The following is a 19,342-nucleotide window of genomic DNA, read 5'->3' as shown; positions in this document are numbered from 1 at the left end:
AAGCACGAAGATACCTCCGACTGCTCCACGAAGGACTTGCTCCAGAGGAAGCAAAAGCGAAAACACTCCTCCGAAAAGGGGAGCGTAATGAAATCAAGAAACAACCTGACTCATCTCAATCAAAGGGCAAGAGAGGGAGCGAGAACCTCTCACCTCTTCTCCGGCAGGGAGAGAAAAAAGCCAGGATGGAAAGCTCTACAACAGAGGTATGATGGGTTATAGACTGTGTAATGACTCAAGGATGGGGGCACAATAGATCTTTAAGGTCGCAGTGATTAACCCCCCTCTCACTCATTCTACATTCTACATTCTAGGGGCCGAGTTACGACACTCCAAAGACTCATTAAATCGGACGATTTTTGCGCTATTGATGATGTAGTTCATCTACGTTCCAAGTTTCAGCCCCCTAGCTCATATAGGTTACGACGATTCAGGATCGATACCATTCTTGTGACGCATGGCGACCTTGGCGTGACGCTTCGCGTAACGCTAGCTCGTGTGTCGCAGCGTTGAATTTTTACTCCCATCACGCGTAAAGAAATTTCAGTTCAAAAATATAAAATATTTTCATACTGAAAAAAATTCTTAATAAAAGGTGACCTTGGTTGTTCAAAAAAACATCTAGGTATATCAGGTATTCTATCTGAAATTTTAACTCCAAACTTCGTATTAAATAAGCGAGAAATGGTAGTGGCAAGCAATGTTTTTTTTTAAATATATCATTCATCATCGTCATCATCATTTTCAGCTTATTCAACATTTCCAGTTATGGTCTAACCTTCCTCACATATTTTAACGACAAAGAGATTATCTCTTTGTAGTTGGGCCCGTTGTTGCCTATTTTTAGCTATGCGAGTTCAAGTTATCTCTGCTAATTTCCTGATATCATGGTCCCATCTCAGGTTTGGTCTTTTTCTAGGTCCCCCTTAATTCCTTGTGGTAATGTGTAATTTTTGTGGTTCATCTGTTATCCGTCTTTCTTGCTAGGCGTCCTTCTCATTGCCACTTGAGGGATTTGATTCTGTGGATGACATCTATTACCTGGGTCTTCTGTCTCTTAGAAAAAAATGTGTTTATTTTTTTAGTTTGATGACCTGATTTTGAAGTTTGATGCCTTCTAACGGAGAAACTGAGCACTTTTGTTCAGAAGTAAATTGGGTCCAATGAACTTAATTTAATTCCAAAAATACGTACTAGTTTTATGTCCACGGAATATTGGGACACCCTGTATATCTGTAGCAGTGCATTGAGAATACTCCGTTGTTTTTTCTTAAATTTTTACTTTATGACGTATTACTTATTTACTTATGACGACCGAGGGGAGATATTCATACCTTTTGAATATTTTTTTTTCAATTTATTTCAGATGATTTTTATTCGGTATTTTTTTATAAAACAATATTTTGATACTTTTAGTTTTATGTTTCACTGACAAAATTATCAAAAACTTCCAAAACGGTTAAAATTTATCTCAATAAAGCGCGTTTTTCGGTGACCGTTTTCAGTTTCACCGTTTCCATAGCAACCCTGGATAGATCCCTCCAAACGTGCGACATGGGATTTCATCCAGAATTGCCATGCGCCTGGAAGATGGTATACTCTCTGACATAACGGGGAATTTATTGTTTTCATTCTCTTCTTGTAAATAAAATAATTTAAACATAACACCAGTGATTATTAAAGCAATATTAAAATGATTTTGCGGTGGACTTCTTGTTTTTGACAATTATTGATAAAATAACAAAATAAAAAAGAGTGAATTGTTAGAAATATGATTATCAGAACTGTAGTTAGTGCCGTATTGTTTTATTTATTATTAGGAAACACAGGTAAGCTAAATATTTTTATTGTAATTTTGAGTCATTTTATGTATTCTTTAAGTTATCAGAAAGTATAGAATGTAAACTGGACACGTTGATATTAATTTTGGCAATATCTTAACCTCCAAGCTGTAATCAGTTCAAAAAATTGTATAAAAATTATTAACAATCAGGAGTTTGTGTAGATTTTTAATATTTTGGGATAATCATTTTGCGGAGAAATTTTTGTTTTGATATAATACATATAATAATGATAAAATCAAAGTGAATTGTTAGAAATATGATAGTGCATGTTTTATTTGCTGCTTATTTTGCTGCTTATCAGCTATGTGCTATGCGTTTTATTTGCTGATTATCAGGAAACATATAGGTAAGCGAAATACTTTTATTGTCAATTTGAGTAATTTTATATATTCTTTAAAAAAAGTTATTAAAAAACTATATATTGTACATACTGATATTTCGTAATGAAAATATCTTGACCTCCAGAAAATTATGTTCCATTTACTGTATTTATCATTCTAAAACGCGCCATTTTTTAAGCTTTTTAGCCAATTCTTATTTTTTTAAACAATTTCATTTATTTGGCCAGATCTAAACAAAAATATGCTATCGACCTAAATTAATTGTAAATACGAATTTTTTAAATGAAGAAAAGCATGTGCGATTATTGGTTTAACTTTTCTTGGCCATACATTTTTGAGGATACGTTGACTGGTGAACGTTACTTACCGTTAAAAATTAAATTTAGAGACGCGCGCATCATTAGAGTGGTTCCAGTTGGAAGTCATGTAACTTCCAAGCCATGTGACCGGAATGGAAGTCATGTCACTTCCATTATGACGCTCCGCTTCATAATTAAAGAAATGTTAAAAATTATTTATATTATAATTAAGCAAACTCAGGGATAGGAAGAGGTGGACCCAATTGCATGGGCTACCTCGGTCACTTAACCTATCCGTTTTATATTTTTTTATGCGGTATGGTCAACAATATGGTTTATAAGAGAACAAAATAAAGAGAAGCACACGAAGAGGCGGTACGGGAGAAGTTTAATTAAGTCGATCGAAATAACTTAAAGTGTTTGTAGTGATAATAGTCTTTTAAGTTTTAATTTGTTTAATGTAAATTGTAAAAAAACGTTTAATAAAATATTCTTTCTTTTTATAAATTTTAAATCATAATAGAATGAGAATACAATGTCAACTAAGCGATAATAGTAAAAAAAATTTTGGCTATAACTCACTAATTTTTCGAAAAAAAAACATATTAGAGTTTATATCGCTGAAAAGCTATAAAAATGAGGTTTTTTATGTGGTCATGGCCTACTATGGTTTCCGTTTAAGAAAAAAAAAAACATATTTTGTCGTATGTCAAAAATGACAGGTTTAAGAAAATAAAAGGAGAACACAATCTCATTTAGGATGTGATTATCTACAACTATTGTCTGAAAACTTTTTGTCTAAAATAAGCTATAATGGATTACAGTTGAGAGTTGGAACCTTTGGTGTTACACAGCAAAATAAAAACACTAAATCACCACAATACACCAAAACACTTTTACTTTTACACTGGACGCGCGTTTCGCTAACCATGTTAGCATCATCAGCAGATGATTATAAACTAAAGTACAATCTACAAGTTGAGCGTTTATATACTCGCTCAGTGGGCACCGAGTGGGCGTGGCAAAATCTAGCCTACCGAGTCAGAGCCAACTGAGCGTAACAGTTAGATTTCCGCCACTAGAGTAGTAGGAACAAAGAACTTGAAGGAATTGGACCGTTGACTCTGTTCATACTATCTTTTAATAACAACTTTTTTGAACAGCGAGAAGGTACAGCAATGGGTAATCCATTGTCTCCATTTTTGGCTAATTTATTCATGAGCAGGTTTGAAGTGGAGGCTAAGAATCAGTTTGAGTATTTTCCAAGAGTATGGTTTAGGTATGTGGATGATATTTTTGCTGTTTTTGACACACATTCAGACACCATAGATAATTTTATTTCTAAGTTAAATAATCGTTTTCCTTCCATTAAATTTACGCATGAAATTGAGAACAACGACAGATTACCATTTCTAGATGTATGAGTTATTAGAAATATTAATAATTGCCTGGAATTTAATATCTATAGGAAAAATACGACCACACGCAGATATATTCCTAATGAATCACATCATAGTGTTGAACATAAAATGGCTAGTTTAAATTTCCTAGTTCATAGATAACTTAGTTTCCCACTTTCCAAAGAAAGATATGAAATAGAAAGAGATTACATTAGGAATGTAGCTGAGTGTAATGGATATTCTCCTTCACTAGTTGATAAATTAATTAGAAAACGTAGGTATAGGTTAATGATTTCTGAAAATTCGACTTTTCAAGTGGAGAAAGACACGTCTAAATATTTTTCGATGCCGTTTGATAGAGAGTTATCCCGTGGTCTAAAAGGAATTTTGAAGAATGTAAATTATAAACTTGTGTATAGTGCTAATAATAAATTACAACAATTATTAGGTAATCCAAAAGATAAAACACCTCCACTGGAAAGGTCGGGTATTTATGAAATTTCTTGTAAAGATTGTAATCAGAAATATGTTGGGCAAACTAGAAGATCAAAATTAATTAGATTTAAAGAACATTTAGCTCAGATAAGATATGGTAGACCGGATAAATCTTGCGTTGCCGAACATATTGTTGATAATGAAAGATCTTAATAATTTAAAATTAATTAAACAAGTCTCAAATTACAGGCAATTAGATGCATATGAAAGCATCAGAATTAATAAATGTAAAGATAGTATGAACATGATTTTGCCACGCCCACTCGGTGCCCACTGAGCGAGTATATAAACGCTCAACTTGTAGATTGTACTTTAGTTTATAATCATCTGCTGATGATGCTAACATGGTTAGCGAAACGCGCGTCCAGTGTAAAAGTAAAAGTGTTTTGGTGTATTGTGGTGATTTAGTGTTTTTATTTAGCTATAATGGAATTAAGGAGCATTTTTAAAATAGCAAAAATTTGTTTTTTTTTCGAAATATCTAGTAAACCATAAACTTTTTTAAAAATGCGAAAGGCGCATATTTGTACAGGGTGGGCCACTGAAAACTTACAATGGCTATAATTTTTAAACCAAAAAAGATATCAAAAAAATAAAAAATACCGTTTCTATAATATCGAGGGGGAATACATATGACATAATTTTTGAATCACCCCGACATACCCCTTACTTACTTCAAAATCTTAAATGGCAACACCCCACTTATGGCGCCTTTTTGGAAAGCCCATGAAAAATGCTTCATAAAGTTTTTAGGGTGAAATTGAAAAACTACCCCTTGCACGAAAAATTATGTGTACATTAATAAAAAAAGTGATTTTTTCAGCATAAGTTACAAACTGGGACCCAGCTAAATGAATCAAATGAGGTATTTTTCAAACCACCTCGACCCACCACTAGGTGCCATCCTCTCACTTCTAATGTCATCAATGCCATTTTGAAACCATTGCCATTTTGAAGCTAAAAATAAAAAATGTAGATAATAAAAAAGGCAACACAAAGATGTTTTGCTAATCGTTCAGCCTAATTTTGAGATAACGCAAATTCTTCCTTGTCATCTATTTTTTTACTTTCAACAAACAGGAATCTTAAAACGGCATATCTTTGCGTTTTTGCACTGTCTTCTATCGATTTTCAATCGTTTACAAATTTGGTTTTATTTTAAATCTTTATTTGATTCGCTTATTTGAAAGAAAAATGGTTTATACTATGGAAGAAAGAATTCAAATAGATGTTCTTTATGTTGCTGAAAGTATGTGCTATTTGATAACGGCCCGTGCTTTCAATGAGAGAAATCCGGACAAAAACGTAAGTGACGTTTATGTTAGAGATTTGATTCTAAAGTTTCAAGAAACTGGATCGTCAAAAATAAAAAAAGGACAGGGCCCAGTGTACTGAATGAAGAAATGCAGATGGAAATAATACGCCAGTTGGCATTAATCACAGGTATACCTCGAACATCTGTCAGAAGAGTATTGAAAATGCAGAAATTCCATCCCTACAAAATGAAGATTCTGCAGGAACTTGGCGACGACGATCCAGATAGAAGGATTCAGTTCTGTGAACTAATAACGGAGAAAATTCGAAGGGAACCTACACTCACTAAAAATATTTGTTTTAGTGATGAGTGCTTATTTTTTTTAAACGGAAATGCGAATAAGCAGAACTGCAGATACTGGAGCGATGAGAATCCGCATTTTGTTGTTGAAGGACACACCCAACATCCCCAAAAGCTCAATGTTTGGTGTGGAATACAAGGCGATGAAATTATAGGTCCATTTTTTATCGACGGAAATTAGAGTGGTGATGCTTATGTGGAAATGCTGAACAATTTGATAGATCCAGCCATTGTAAATGAGGTTGAAAATCAAAGAGATTTGGAAGGAAATTTAACTCTTAATGAAGACCTCTCCTACACTTTCAGCAAGATGGAGCCCCTCCGCATTATTCTATTGTCACAAGGTGATGGTTGGACAGATATTATCCAAGGCAATGGATTGGCAGAAGGGGTCCAATCGAGTAGTCGCCAAGGTCACCTGATCTCGCTTCTTTAGACTTTTTCTTGTGGGGTTACACTAACTCCATAGTCTACAAGGCAAAACCAGGTTCGTTGCAAGAATTGCAGCAGAGGATAACTGAAGCACAGAATAACTAGTTATTCTGTGACTGAAGCCATGTAGAAATATTCCGAGAGAGACTTTCCAAAAAGTGAGAGAAGAATTTGAAAATCGTTTGTATTTTTGTATGGAACAAAACGGCTGTCATTTTGAGCAATTGTTAAAATAAATTATCAGATTTCTTTCAAATTGTCACACCTACATTTCTTATCACTACTTACCAGTAATTAAGTTGAAGTCTGTATGACCATCGTTTAGCAATTTCAATTAGCTTTCCAAAGAAGTGTCACAAAAAAAAGGGGTATCGCTATCTTGAGATTAGAAGTGAGGGATAGGCATCTAGGGGTAGGTCGGGGCGGTTTGAAAAATACCTCATTTGTCTCAATTAGCTGGAGTGTAAGGGGTAGTTTTTCAATTTCACCCTAAAAGCTTTATGATCTTCGTTTAGCATTTTTCATGGGCTTTCCAAAAAGGCGCCACAAGTGGGGTGTTGCCATTTAAGATTTTGAAGTAAGTAAGGGGTATGTCGGGGTGATTCAAAAATTATGTCATATGTATTCCCCCTCGATATTATAGAAACGGTATTTTTTATTTTTTTGATATCTTTTTTAGTTTAAGAATTATAGCCATTCTAAGTTTTCAGTGGCCCACCCTTTATATGACCCCACAAAACTGCAATTCTTTGTCCATTTAACCGACTCTCTATCTCCAGAAGTTTGCGAGATACCCATAGAGAACATCGTAGAAAACTCACCCTATACCTATATCAATTTCTTCCAGACAAACCAAAACCAGATTTTCTTAATATACACATTCTAATTCTACATTTTGAAAAATTATTGTATAAATATGAAAGGAATAAATAAATTTACGCTTTTTTAAACCAAATACAGTAAGTTTTTGGGTTTTAATTAAAAAAGTGTATGTGGAAACCGAGGTGGAAGCCCAATAAGAAGATAAGTAAGGATCTAAAACTTTTATTTTGTGCTTTAAATAACTTTTTTAATTTATATTTGATGTCGTTACAAAATTTAAAAATAACGATTTCCCCGATTTTTAAAATACTTTTTGACTGATTTTTCTTCATTATATTTAGATTTAGTGTTCTGATTAAAATTGTGGTAAAAAATTGTTATAAATGATGCAGAAAGATGAAGAGAAAGTCGAAAGAGACACAGAAATAATAAATATTTAAATAATTTAAAAAATAAAATTTGATTAGTTTACACTTATATTTTTCGAATACTCATATTATCTCTCATATGGGAATCAAATAACTATATTTTGTGATCAATTGATAATTATGTGTCACAGTTTTATTATAATTTTATACAGGGTGTTTCAAAAAACATATGCCATCTATCGTGGGGAGATTCCTCACGTAAAAATAAGATATCAACATAGGCCCGATTCTGCTTTGTTTCGAAGCTACAGGGTGTTAAAGTATTAATATTTTTTTTTTAATAATTTTCTTTTCTGCTAACTACTTTTAGCTTTTCGAATGAAATCTTGGGGGTAAAAGTTACAATAAATGCGACATATCATAAAGCTAAAAAAGTGTCGACATATTTACCAGGGACGTGCATATGGGTTATTACTGGAATATTTTTCTATAAAAAGTACGCCACTGATTTTTTTCTCTCATAGCGAAATGGTCTAAACAGTTTAATACCAATTATAAGTTGTCGCTTGATATTTTGTCGATTTCGGACTCCTTGCTGAGATAAACGCAATTTTATTAATTTGCCTTGATCCAAGTCTAATAGCGACATTTAAAAAAATAAAATATTATTAACTTGCGAAAGTTTTAAATAAGTACTCATTGATTCCTTGTCAAAAAATATGAAAGAAAATTTCTGTAAACGTGGGTATGGAAATGCAGAGTTTTAGAGTTACAGGATGTTAAAACTTTTTAAAATTAGATTTTTTGTAATTATCTTAAATTCCATTATTTTTTTATTACAAATTGCTGTAGATTGGATTAATAGTAATAATAACTAATAGTAATAATATTTAATAATAAATTAGGTAAAATATAAAATTTATTAATTTTATTTTAATTTATTAATTTTATTTTTTTATTAATTGTGATTTATGAAAATTGCGTTTATCTTATCAAGGAGACCGAATTCGACAAAATATGAAGAGATAACTTTTAAATGGCATTAAACGACCTATCCAATTTTGATATCAAAAGAAAAAAGTCAGTGGCGCACATGTTTTTTTTAAACATATTCGATTGAGAACCCATATGCACGTTCCTGATGAATTTATCGACACTTTTTTAGCATTAAAATATGTAGCACTTATAGTAACTTTTACCCTCAATATTTTATTCGAATTACGAAAAGTACTTGGAAGAAAATTATAATAAATCGAAAAATTATTAAGACTTTAAGGCCGGCCGCACTTTGAACGCGTTTTCGTACGAATTTGATTCCTGCGAACACGTACGAACACTCGCGAATGATCCCGACCTTCCTAAGTACAATAGGAGCGCGCATACTGGGTGCGAACTTAGGGTGCGAATTAGTCGTATGTAAATGCACGCCAGGGCAAAGAGTAGATAAGACAAGAGACGACAGTGAACAAAGAAGTCGAATTTCGCGAGAGAGGCGCAGATATATTAAAATTTAAAGGTCCCGTTAAGTCCCATTTTGTCTGTTGCCAAGTATATTTCTTCCAAAAATAAACAACATTTTCTGAAAATAAATTAATAATATAAGAAGGATATAAGTAACGTATGTTAATACGGAAATGTAAATTTTTAGTTTAGGTTCTTTTTTCGCAATGTACTGATAATATCAAAGAAACAGAATGACTAAAGTTGATCGATTTCAAAGATAAACAGATAAAATCTGAAAATCTGACAACGGCGCATTTTATTTATTCTAACCTATGATTTTAGGACGCTAGTCAGCTGTGCTAATCAGGCTTAAACATAAACAAATCTGATTAGTTGTTTTCTTGCATTTTTGCCTTTTTAAAGTGTGTTTTCAGAGTTTTTCGATATATTATCGTTTTGAGAGTTTTTAAGGTTTAATGGTCTACCGGTTTAATTTTAGTATCGTTTTTATTGCGTTCTAATTTGTAATTATTGTTAAATATGAATACTGAACAGGACACGAGTAGCAGGAAAAGACGAGATGGTGGCAATGTGTGTGCTTATAAAGACTGCAAAAATAGGTCTTATTCTTCGACAAACATAATATTTCACTCTTTTCCAAAGGATCCTGAAAAGTATTTTTATAGAAATATACCATATAATTATGTTATTAAACTAAATGTAATCCATAGATCGAAGACATGGTTAGAAGCTTGTAATTGCGAAGATTTATTAAATAAAAATTGAGCAACTCTATTTTTTTGTACATAAACTCCACATTGTGATATTGCACTTGTTCAAGTCCATATGTAAAAAAAATACACGTAAATAAAACATTTCTTATAAATCGACTTGGTCACTTTCTCTTGTTTACCAACGATATACAAAATATTGCTTTTATTATCTTTATTCCCCGACAAATATGTTTCTTATTATAATTTCTTTTATATAATATTTAGAAAACTCATTTTTTTCGTTTCTATTTACCTCTTTACCCATACAGTAACTATTTATAAGCTATACAGGCAAATTTTAATAATAGTCTATTTCAAATTTCCCGCGAAAAAATTACGAGAATTTAAAGGGACAAGCGATACGAGGTCACTCTCCCCACCACTCAAACATGAAAGGTACCGCGCGAACTGTCGTCTCTTGTCTTATCTACTCTTTGGCCAGGGCCCAGTCACTCTTATGGAGCGTTAAATTAGAAATTAACGATTCCGCCCACTATAGATGGCGCAACTAAAGTCGTGTATATTTGGTTGCCTGATTATTGCATTTCAATTTTAAACATTATGATTGGTTCGATTGACTCCCCACTCTTCAAACCATTAGTTGCCCGCCATTGCCTGGAAACTTATATGGTGAAATTTTGATAAAATAATTTCGTATACACTAAAAACACGGTATGTCGCTAGTGGTAGGAAAAATAATTTTTAGAGGTTACTAGTTTATTTGTTTGCTAATTAATCTAAAAAATAAAAAATCGTTAGAAAACGAATTAAGGCGGGCTCTTAATAAGTATATTTATTTTTTCTCGACAACCGTTTGATGAACAAGAAAAACGCAAATGATCAATTTTGTTGAAAAAGGATGGCCAGTCAAGAAAAAAATCTCTCTTTAAAAAAGTCAGTCTTAAAATCAGTCTTCAAAAAAGTAGTGGTGTACCATTTATGTTCAGCAAAAAAATCGATTTTTTTTAATTTTTAACACCCTGTAGATCAGAAAGGAAGTACTTTAGACCCAGTGGTTATACAGTAAAACTTCCATATAGCGGCCACAAAAATTTTCAAAGGAATGTGGCCGTTAAGGGAAGTGGCCCCTATTGGGAACAATAAAATACAGATACCAATGTAAAATGCCTTTATTTTGGAAACGTGCAAAGTAATTAAAATTAAGTACGAGCATGTAGTACAAACACACAATAAGTGTTAATAAATGATCTTCAGTTTTAGATTTTTGGCACAAAAAAATAATTCAGTTGTTAAAAAAAACTTACAATGTATACATATGTATTTTACACATAGGTATTCTTATATACATATGTACAATTGACTTTAAAAAGTTACAAAATGATAACCTTATTTTATATGGTGAAAAACTGATTAATGGTAGTCTGCTTTAAATTTTTAATTTTGATTTTTGTAATTTCACTTTCAAATTTCATCAAAGTATGGGCAATAACAACCGCTAGTTCGTCTTTGTTTTGAATCACCAAAAAATTCTGAATGTCTCTTAATTTTTCACATACTTCACTCATATTATTTATAGATGAACACAGAATGTCTTGGCCTTCATCTTCTTCCTCTTCGGCTTGAGTGGAGTCCTGTCTGTCCTTGTTGTTTGTAAATTCCTGGATTATTCCCTGCATCTCTAAACTAGGATTTTCCGTAGGGACATCTGAATCGACTGTCAGATATTCTTCTGTTTTAGGAAACTTTCGTTTTTTATCTGCATTGCATCCTTCTTCTTCAAACATTTTTTTTAATTCCACTTTGTTTTTTAAAATGTCGTTCACTTGCGTTCTTCCAACACCAAACTTTTCCGCCAACTTTCGAGCACTGCTGCTTTCCGCGACAATATTTAATTTCTCTTTAATAGACAAACGTTTACGTTTCAAAGACATGGTTGCTGTTCTTTCAGAGTAAGAAACTAAACTGATTCTATATCTCCCAAAAATTTCAGCAAACTACTGACGAATTTGTATTGTATTTGTCACTCTCTGTACCTACTTCTCAAACAAATTATAAATGTTTATTGCTTGGAATTTCCTAAAGTGTCCTGAAACAGCTCTTGTTAGACAAAAAAAAAAGGTTCGAAGGGTTCGGTTTTTGGCCGGTATTGGGGCAATAAATTTAATGGGTTTTTCCCTAAAATGTACCTTTGAAGCGGCCGGTGACCGCTTTCGGAATTAACGTTATTGAGAAATATTTTAATATAGGAATTCCCCTAAGATTAATTCAAACAACTGAAAATTGACCGCTAACAGAAGTGACCGCTTTTTAGAAGTGGCCGAAATGGGAAGTTTTACTGTATAAAAATTGTTTTAAGAACACATGAGGAATCACACCATAATTTTTTAGACTAATTCGAAAACACCCTGTATATTGTCAACTTGACAATGACTGCTGATAAATCAAAAAATACCTTTTCAGTGAAAAAAGCGTGATTTTCGCAGGAAAAATTTTGATTTTTATTGAATTTGGGCCTGCGTTTGCAAATACTCGTTTGTTTTTTAATTTTCTATCTATCTAAATTTTAAATATCATAGTCAGAAATCGTTTTATTATTTATTAACTGTAAAAATGGTGTTTTCTTGTTGTGTTGCATCTTGCAAAGAAACTAACAAAACTGCAAAAATGTACGTGTTTCCAAAAGACGATAAGGTATGTATCTTAGATAAAAGAAAAATATATGGTATGTATTCGTTGTTTGATTTTTTTTCGTTCGCTTTAAAATATATAAATCTCGGTCTATTCATTAGACAGCCAGTCGACTTACGATCATTTACATGAAACTCTGTAAAATAAATAAAAAAATAAATTGTAAAATATATATATTCTTATGTTTTATTAAAGTTACTCTGATATACTAATATACCAGTGTAACTTTAAAAATAAATCCTTTGAATTCAAATATAAACATAAAAAACATTTACAGCAGAAAAGGCGAAGGCGCTGGGTTAAAGGTAGTCTCCACTAAAAACAGGGAGGGGCGCTTTGACCCAAAATTTTACTCTTAAGTTTCATATCTATCTTAATAGTCGATTATTTTCTTTTATCTATGGTTACCCGCGCTCTTACGCGTCGGCGTCGCGTCAGTTTTATACGAGCGTTCACAGGTGTAGTTTGTTGTTTGGCCAGTTCCATTTTTCGTGTCTCGTCTTTACTTGTGTATGTGTCTCGATATTTATCCCGATAATAAGAATTCAATCGAGCAATTATGTTCTAATATGTTTAGATCTAAAAAAACGGCACAAAAGTAATAAATATATTATAATTAATTAATGTGTTTTATTTATTTAAAATAAAATTGTTATTACTCCGAATGGGCATCTAATTAAATAAAAAAATTCAATATAGGTTCACGAGTAGGCCCGTGAGCCTATATTGACATTTTATATTTAATAATAAGATGCCCATTCGGATTAATAACAATTCTGAATTAAATATAAAATTAAAATTTGATTTAGCGGGGCGAGGAGCGAGGGGAGTGTACATAATATAACCTTGAAGCCCTGAGCCGCACTCGGCCTACTATAGATGGCAGCAAAAATTTTGTTCGCTTTTTTATTACATTGACTGATCGTTCTGTAGTTATTCTGTGACGCACGCGTAGTTCCGATATCCGAAAACAATCCGAACCTGTTGGGATTTTTAAACGTTTTCGTGCGTTGAGCCCTTAAAAAAACATATATAACGTATATTCGTGTACTAGGTATATAGAATATAATCACAGATTAGGTATCCTATAAGTATACAGATAAAAATCTTGTCCCTAATTCATGGTACGAAAATTGTTTTTTATGACGATGTGCAAACGAGTCAAATTTCCTGTGCGCATAAATAAACTCGCGTAAAATAACAATAAACAGCGTAATAGACAGATATCGCTAAACCGAATAGCGTGCATGGACGTTAATAAGGCCAGGTGTTATTTCCTTTACGTGAGGTGGTATTAACTCTCTTCATTTATAGTTATCGGATTGGAAAGAATTCTGATAGCGTCGCGTCCGCTATTTAAACTTAACCTAACTTTGAATTTAAAACTTTGAAATTGTTTTGTTTACTAGGTATTTTAAAACTAAAGGGCTAAAGTGCTTATTTCCAGTGCTTTATTGTTCAACGTCTGCCAGTGGGTTTAGGGCAACAAGCAACAAATTCTCTTAGAAGGGCTAAGTCGTCATCTGCTGTAAACCTAAAACTCTTTTTAGGTTCTTTAGTATTAGCAGAGGTGGAATCCATATTTTGGGCCATATTTTATTTAATTAAAACTAATCGATCGCCCCCAGCTACTTAAATATCAAATTACCTAATAAAACTAAAGCAATAATTCAAAACAATTCAAACATAACCTAAAATAAAAGATCTCGCCGGCCGGCTCCGGTTGTCAAATACCCGCACATGCCCATTTAAGCAATTTTTAAACGTTATCAGAGGTTATTTAGAAAGAGCGCTTGGTGTAATTGATCCGCAAATTACGCCAGGCCGTCAGGCGGTAACGTTATTAGCGGGTGTTGCGTTAAAAATTGACTCGCGCATATCGTAAGTGTCGTAACCATGATAAGGTACGCGTAATACAGGATGACGCTATTCGGTTTTCCGATATCTCTTTAATAAGTGTGCCAGTCAGGCGCTGTGCACAATTTTAGAGGCCATAAGTGGGCGTGCTATGTGCGCAAACTAGTCACCTAACTAGTACCCGATTCCGAAAATTGGAAACACGAAAAACAATAAAGAAAAAACAAAGATTATAATCTGTACAATCTGTGATATAATCAAAAGTTTGTTTCTTCATGCGTACATAACCATGAAAAAGTAAAGGGTCAATAAATAAGTCTTCCATAATATGATGAAATTCGCCGAATTCATTTCTTTTTAGATATATTTCACGAACCCATTCTCTTCTAGCGACGACGCCGCCGCAATCTCCATAGAAGAGAATTATCTTGAAAATACAGATTCATTGCGCATTGGTGTGCGCACTCAATTCGTACGACCAGTATCGATACGGTTCGTACGATACAAATTCGCATCTAAAGTGCGGCCGGCCTTACTTATTGGATAAAAACGGAAACAATTTTTTGCGAACTTATTTGCACACTCTGTAGAAATATTAAACAGAAATATACGTCAAAAAAGCTCAGTGAAGATTTTGTAAAATTGCCAAATACATTTTCTCCTAGATCAATATCCAATTTGTAAAAAAATCCAGGTTTTCAGCTATCTACCTGAAGAGGTATTTTTATTCCATCATTGTATGGCCTCGGGCTAGAAAAGCGTACAGAGTTTGCTTTGGTTCCGTATTAAACGAAAATATTTTTTACCTAATCAGTTAGGAATTGAATTTAAGACAAACAATAGCGACATTTTGAGAAGGAAGAAAAAAGCGACCTGGAATTAAATCGTTTAGGGAACATTGATTGAAAATTAAAAACTAAAATATTATTTCAAAGTTTTTAATGTACCTGAGCACAATATTCAACTAGTATACAAGGTGGTCCGAATTGTATTCCGGAAACTTCGGCAGCATATTCTGCAGATAAAAATAGGTAAAAAAGTTCGTATAAAGGTATGTCCTAAAATGCTATTTTTGGAGATACAGGGTGTAGAAATTTCATTTTTATTTCGATTTTTTCCAAATAATTTCTGAAATAACGTCAATATTTAGATGAAAATTGGTGTCTGGAAGTTTTTTGACATGAGAAATTTGAGTTTATCCAAAAAATCCTTATGGGGTTTTCGCCACTGCACTGCAAGAAAAATCTACAAAATAAAATAGTTATTTTTTGTAAACACTTCTGCGTTAAACCTAAACGGACGCTGCTTGTCAGAAGTTGTGTTTACAGTAATAAAAATTTGCCTAACAAAGAAAAAAAAATGCTTTACGTTTCGGAAAGTTTTCTCTTTCCGTCGTCGGAAGCAAAAAAAAAATATAAAGAATCAAGAAAAAAACTATTTAAAATATTTAAATTGAACTATTCGAGAACACTTTACTTTTTAAAACAGATACGTCTACAAGAAATCGTTGACGTTCTGTTAAAATGACATTATATTAAGTTAAACTTCAAAATTAACAATTTAGCAACTACCTGATAATTACCTAATAAGGTAAAACCAAAAAGCCCAAACTTTCTGTATGATTAATTTTAAATTTCACGTATGTTATGTTTATTTATGTAATGCTCTTTAAAATCAAAGAAGCGCTTGCCATACGTTACTAACATCTACAGATGGATGAGCAATACATTTATTTTTATTAGATTGAATTAAAAAAGCCTCTTTTATTTTTCTTTTAGAGGCTATCGCTTCTTTCATTATAATTTTGGCGTTATTAAAATTTATTCTGTGCCCTGTGTCCCATGAATGCTGACAAATCTTAGATTTCTGAAAATCTCCCTTTCTTATATAATCTTTATGTTCTTTTAATTCAAACATTTAAGGGTCTAGATGTTTCACCAATGTAAAATTTATCGCATTCACAGGGTATTTGGTATATTACATTTTTTGTTTGTTGTTCTGGTATTCATTGGTTTTGTATGTGATAAAATTGATCTAAGTGTATTTTGTGTTTTGAAAGATGTTTGTATGTTATATTGTTTTCCTATCCTTCTTATTTTTTCCGAAACGCCTCGTATGTATGGAATTGTAAGTTGTATATATTGTGTATTGTTATCTTTGTGTCTATGATTTGGGGTTTGTATTTCGTTTAATGTTTTGTCAATAAAATATGGTGGATAGTCGTTTTTTTTAATGTATTTTTTATGTGGTTTATATCTTTAAAAAAAAACTTAAATTTGAGTTTGATGTCAATATGACTCCTACAGGTAGAGGGCGCCACCTACATGTGTTTTAACTGTTTTGAAGCGTAATAACTTTTTGTCCGTACCTGTATAAAACTACCGAGGGAAAAATATACATCTCTGTGATTTTTTACGTAAAAAATATCTCTTTGTAAAAATGGCTACGAGCAACCGTTCTCAAGATATTTAGAATGGAAATAGTCAATACATGCCATTATTAACGAAAAATGAACACCTTGAGTAGATAGTTATTTCACTGAAATAATAAATTTGGGAAATTTTTATTTTTTTAAATTAATAATATTTTTTCTGCAAAAAAAAATTTTGTTGAACTTTTGGTACAAAAACATTTCAAATTTATGATCTCAGTCTAATAACTATTTAGTCAACATGTTTAATTTATGTCAGTGATGACAGGTATTGATAATTTAGATTCCAAATATCTCGAAAATCATTACTCGTAGCCAATTTTACCAAGAGACCTTTTTTACGTAGAAACCGTCGTAAATGTATATTTTTTTACTCAGTAGTTTTATACAGGTACGGACAAAAAGTTATTACTCTTTAAACCATTTAAAAATGTGTAGTTGGCGCCCTCTACTAGTAGAAATCATATTGACATCAAAATAAAATTTCTCATGTCAAAAAACTACCAGACACCAATTTTAATCCAAATATTGACGTTACCGCAGAAATTATTTGGAAAAAATCGAAATAAAAATGGAACTTCTACACCCTGTATCTGGGAAACTAAGCATTTTTGGACATACATCTATACGAACATTTTTACTTATTTTTATCTGCAGAATATGCTGCCGAAGTTTCCGGAATACAATTCGGACCACCCTGTATATTAATTTTTAAAATTAATTTCAACAACTTGCAAAGAAAAATATTAAACAGTGAGCAAAATTTGTGTCTTTTGGAATACATTTTATGTTTAAGTACCTGAAAAATATTTATATTTATCAGTTTTTGCTACTTAGTAGACTCCATTTTTGTGTATCACACCTTAAACCAATAGGCAACAAAAATTATGATCTAATGACCAACAAATAATCTTATTTTAATTTAGTTTTAAATATGTCTAAGAGTCAGGATGTCAGGAAAGATTTCGCGAGACGACATCCAAAAAAGGACAGAAAATACAATTTAGTTTACTACAGCTTTATTTATCTTTTTAATGAATATTTAATAATGTATACAGGGTGTTTCAAAAAACATGTGCCATCTCTCGTGGGGAGATTCCTCACGTAAAAATAAGATTTTTTTTTCATATCAACATAGATACAGGCTGTTAAAGTCTTAATATTTTTTCGATTTATTATAATTTCCTTCGAAATACTTTTAGCGTTTCGACTGCAACATATTTTAAAGCTCAAAAAGTGTCAACATATGCACCAGGGGCGTGCATATGGGTTATTAGTGGAATATTTTTCTAAAAAAGCATGTACGCCACATATCTTTTTCTCTTGTTAGCGAAATATTGCGCGCAGTTTAATTTCGATTAAAAGTTGTCTCTTGATATTTGGCGATTTCGGCCTCCTTGATGAGATAAACGCAATTTTATTAATTTGCCTTGGTCCAGGTCTACTAAATAATTCTTAAAAAAATTTAATATCATTAACTTGCGGAAGTTATAAATGAGTACTCATTGATTCTTAATAAAAAAAATATGAAAAAAAGTTCCTATAAACATGGGTATGAAAATGCATAGTTTTAATGTAATTAAATACCTATAATTTTTTAATCTAAAATTGCTGTAGGTTGGACTAATAGTAATAATGTTTAATAATAAATTAGGTAAAATATATAATTTATTAATTGTGATTAATAAAATTGCGTTTATCTCATCAATGAGGCCGAATTCCACAAAATATCAAGAGACAACTTTTAACTGGAATGAAACGGCCTACATAATTTTGATATCAAAAGAAAAAAAAGTCAGCGGCGCACATGTTTTTTTAAATATTCCAGGGTTAAACCATATGCACGTCCCTGATGAACTTATCGACACTTTTTTAGCATTAAAATATGTAGAACTTATATAAAGAAACTTTTACCCTCAAAATTTAATCGACTCACTAAAAGTACTTGGAAGAAAATTAAAATAAATCGAAAGATTTTTAAGACTTTAACACCCTGTAGCTACGAAATAAACAACAACGGCCCTATGTTGTTATGAAAAATAAATCTTATTTTTATGCGAGGAATCCCCACGAGAGATGGCACATGTTTTGAAACACCCTGTATTTAACTCCACATGGAAGTAGTACGATTTTAACCATTTTGTTTCGGGAAGTGAGGAACTCAGGCACCTGAGGTACCTGGGTTACCAGCGGCAGCGGTAAATTGTGAGAGTCTGATGGAAGGATTTTTTTAATCTAAATAGAATCTATCGCGCAGCAAAACGGAGACTAAATGGCTAACGTAGACAATAGACTAAATCACGCTATGGTAAAAAGCAGAATACGAGTCATAGGCAGACGAATTGAAGCTCGCGATGGCCTCCTTGATTTCCGTGATGGTAACATCAAGAACAAGAACATGATTCTGTGACTGCCATGTCTCTATTTTTTTTGCTTCTTTTTGTTCGTCTTTTCCAAATTTTCATACCGTTTTAGAAAAAAATAAATAAAAACATTAAAATATGGTTGAATTGTAGGAGTTCTAAAAATAAAATAGCGTTTCTATAATAATATTTCGTTTTCATATTTTAATG

At 32.2% G+C, this 19,342-nt stretch overlaps 1 protein-coding gene across 1 annotated transcript in view; it reads left to right on the top strand.

Moving 5' to 3' along the window:
* The first annotated feature begins 1,593 nt into the window (after positions 1-1,593).
* LOC115881311 overlaps positions 1,594-19,342 on the top strand; it is a 74,896-nt gene continuing 57,147 nt past the window's right edge. The window contains exon 1 of the mRNA XM_030898739.1: positions 1,594-1,829. Coding sequence (XP_030754599.1) covers positions 1,772-1,829 — 58 coding nt within the window. The 5' untranslated portion in view covers positions 1,594-1,771. The remainder of the gene's footprint in view (positions 1,830-19,342) is intronic.

This window comes from Sitophilus oryzae, unplaced genomic scaffold (genome assembly GCF_002938485.1).
Source record: "Sitophilus oryzae breed Bouriz unplaced genomic scaffold, Soryzae_2.0 scaffold_1716_pilon_pilon, whole genome shotgun sequence".
NCBI classification, from domain to species: Eukaryota; Metazoa; Arthropoda; class Insecta; order Coleoptera; family Curculionidae; genus Sitophilus; species Sitophilus oryzae.
The sequence above is the reverse complement of the archived record's forward strand: the minus strand, read 5'-3'. Positions and strand labels throughout refer to the sequence as shown.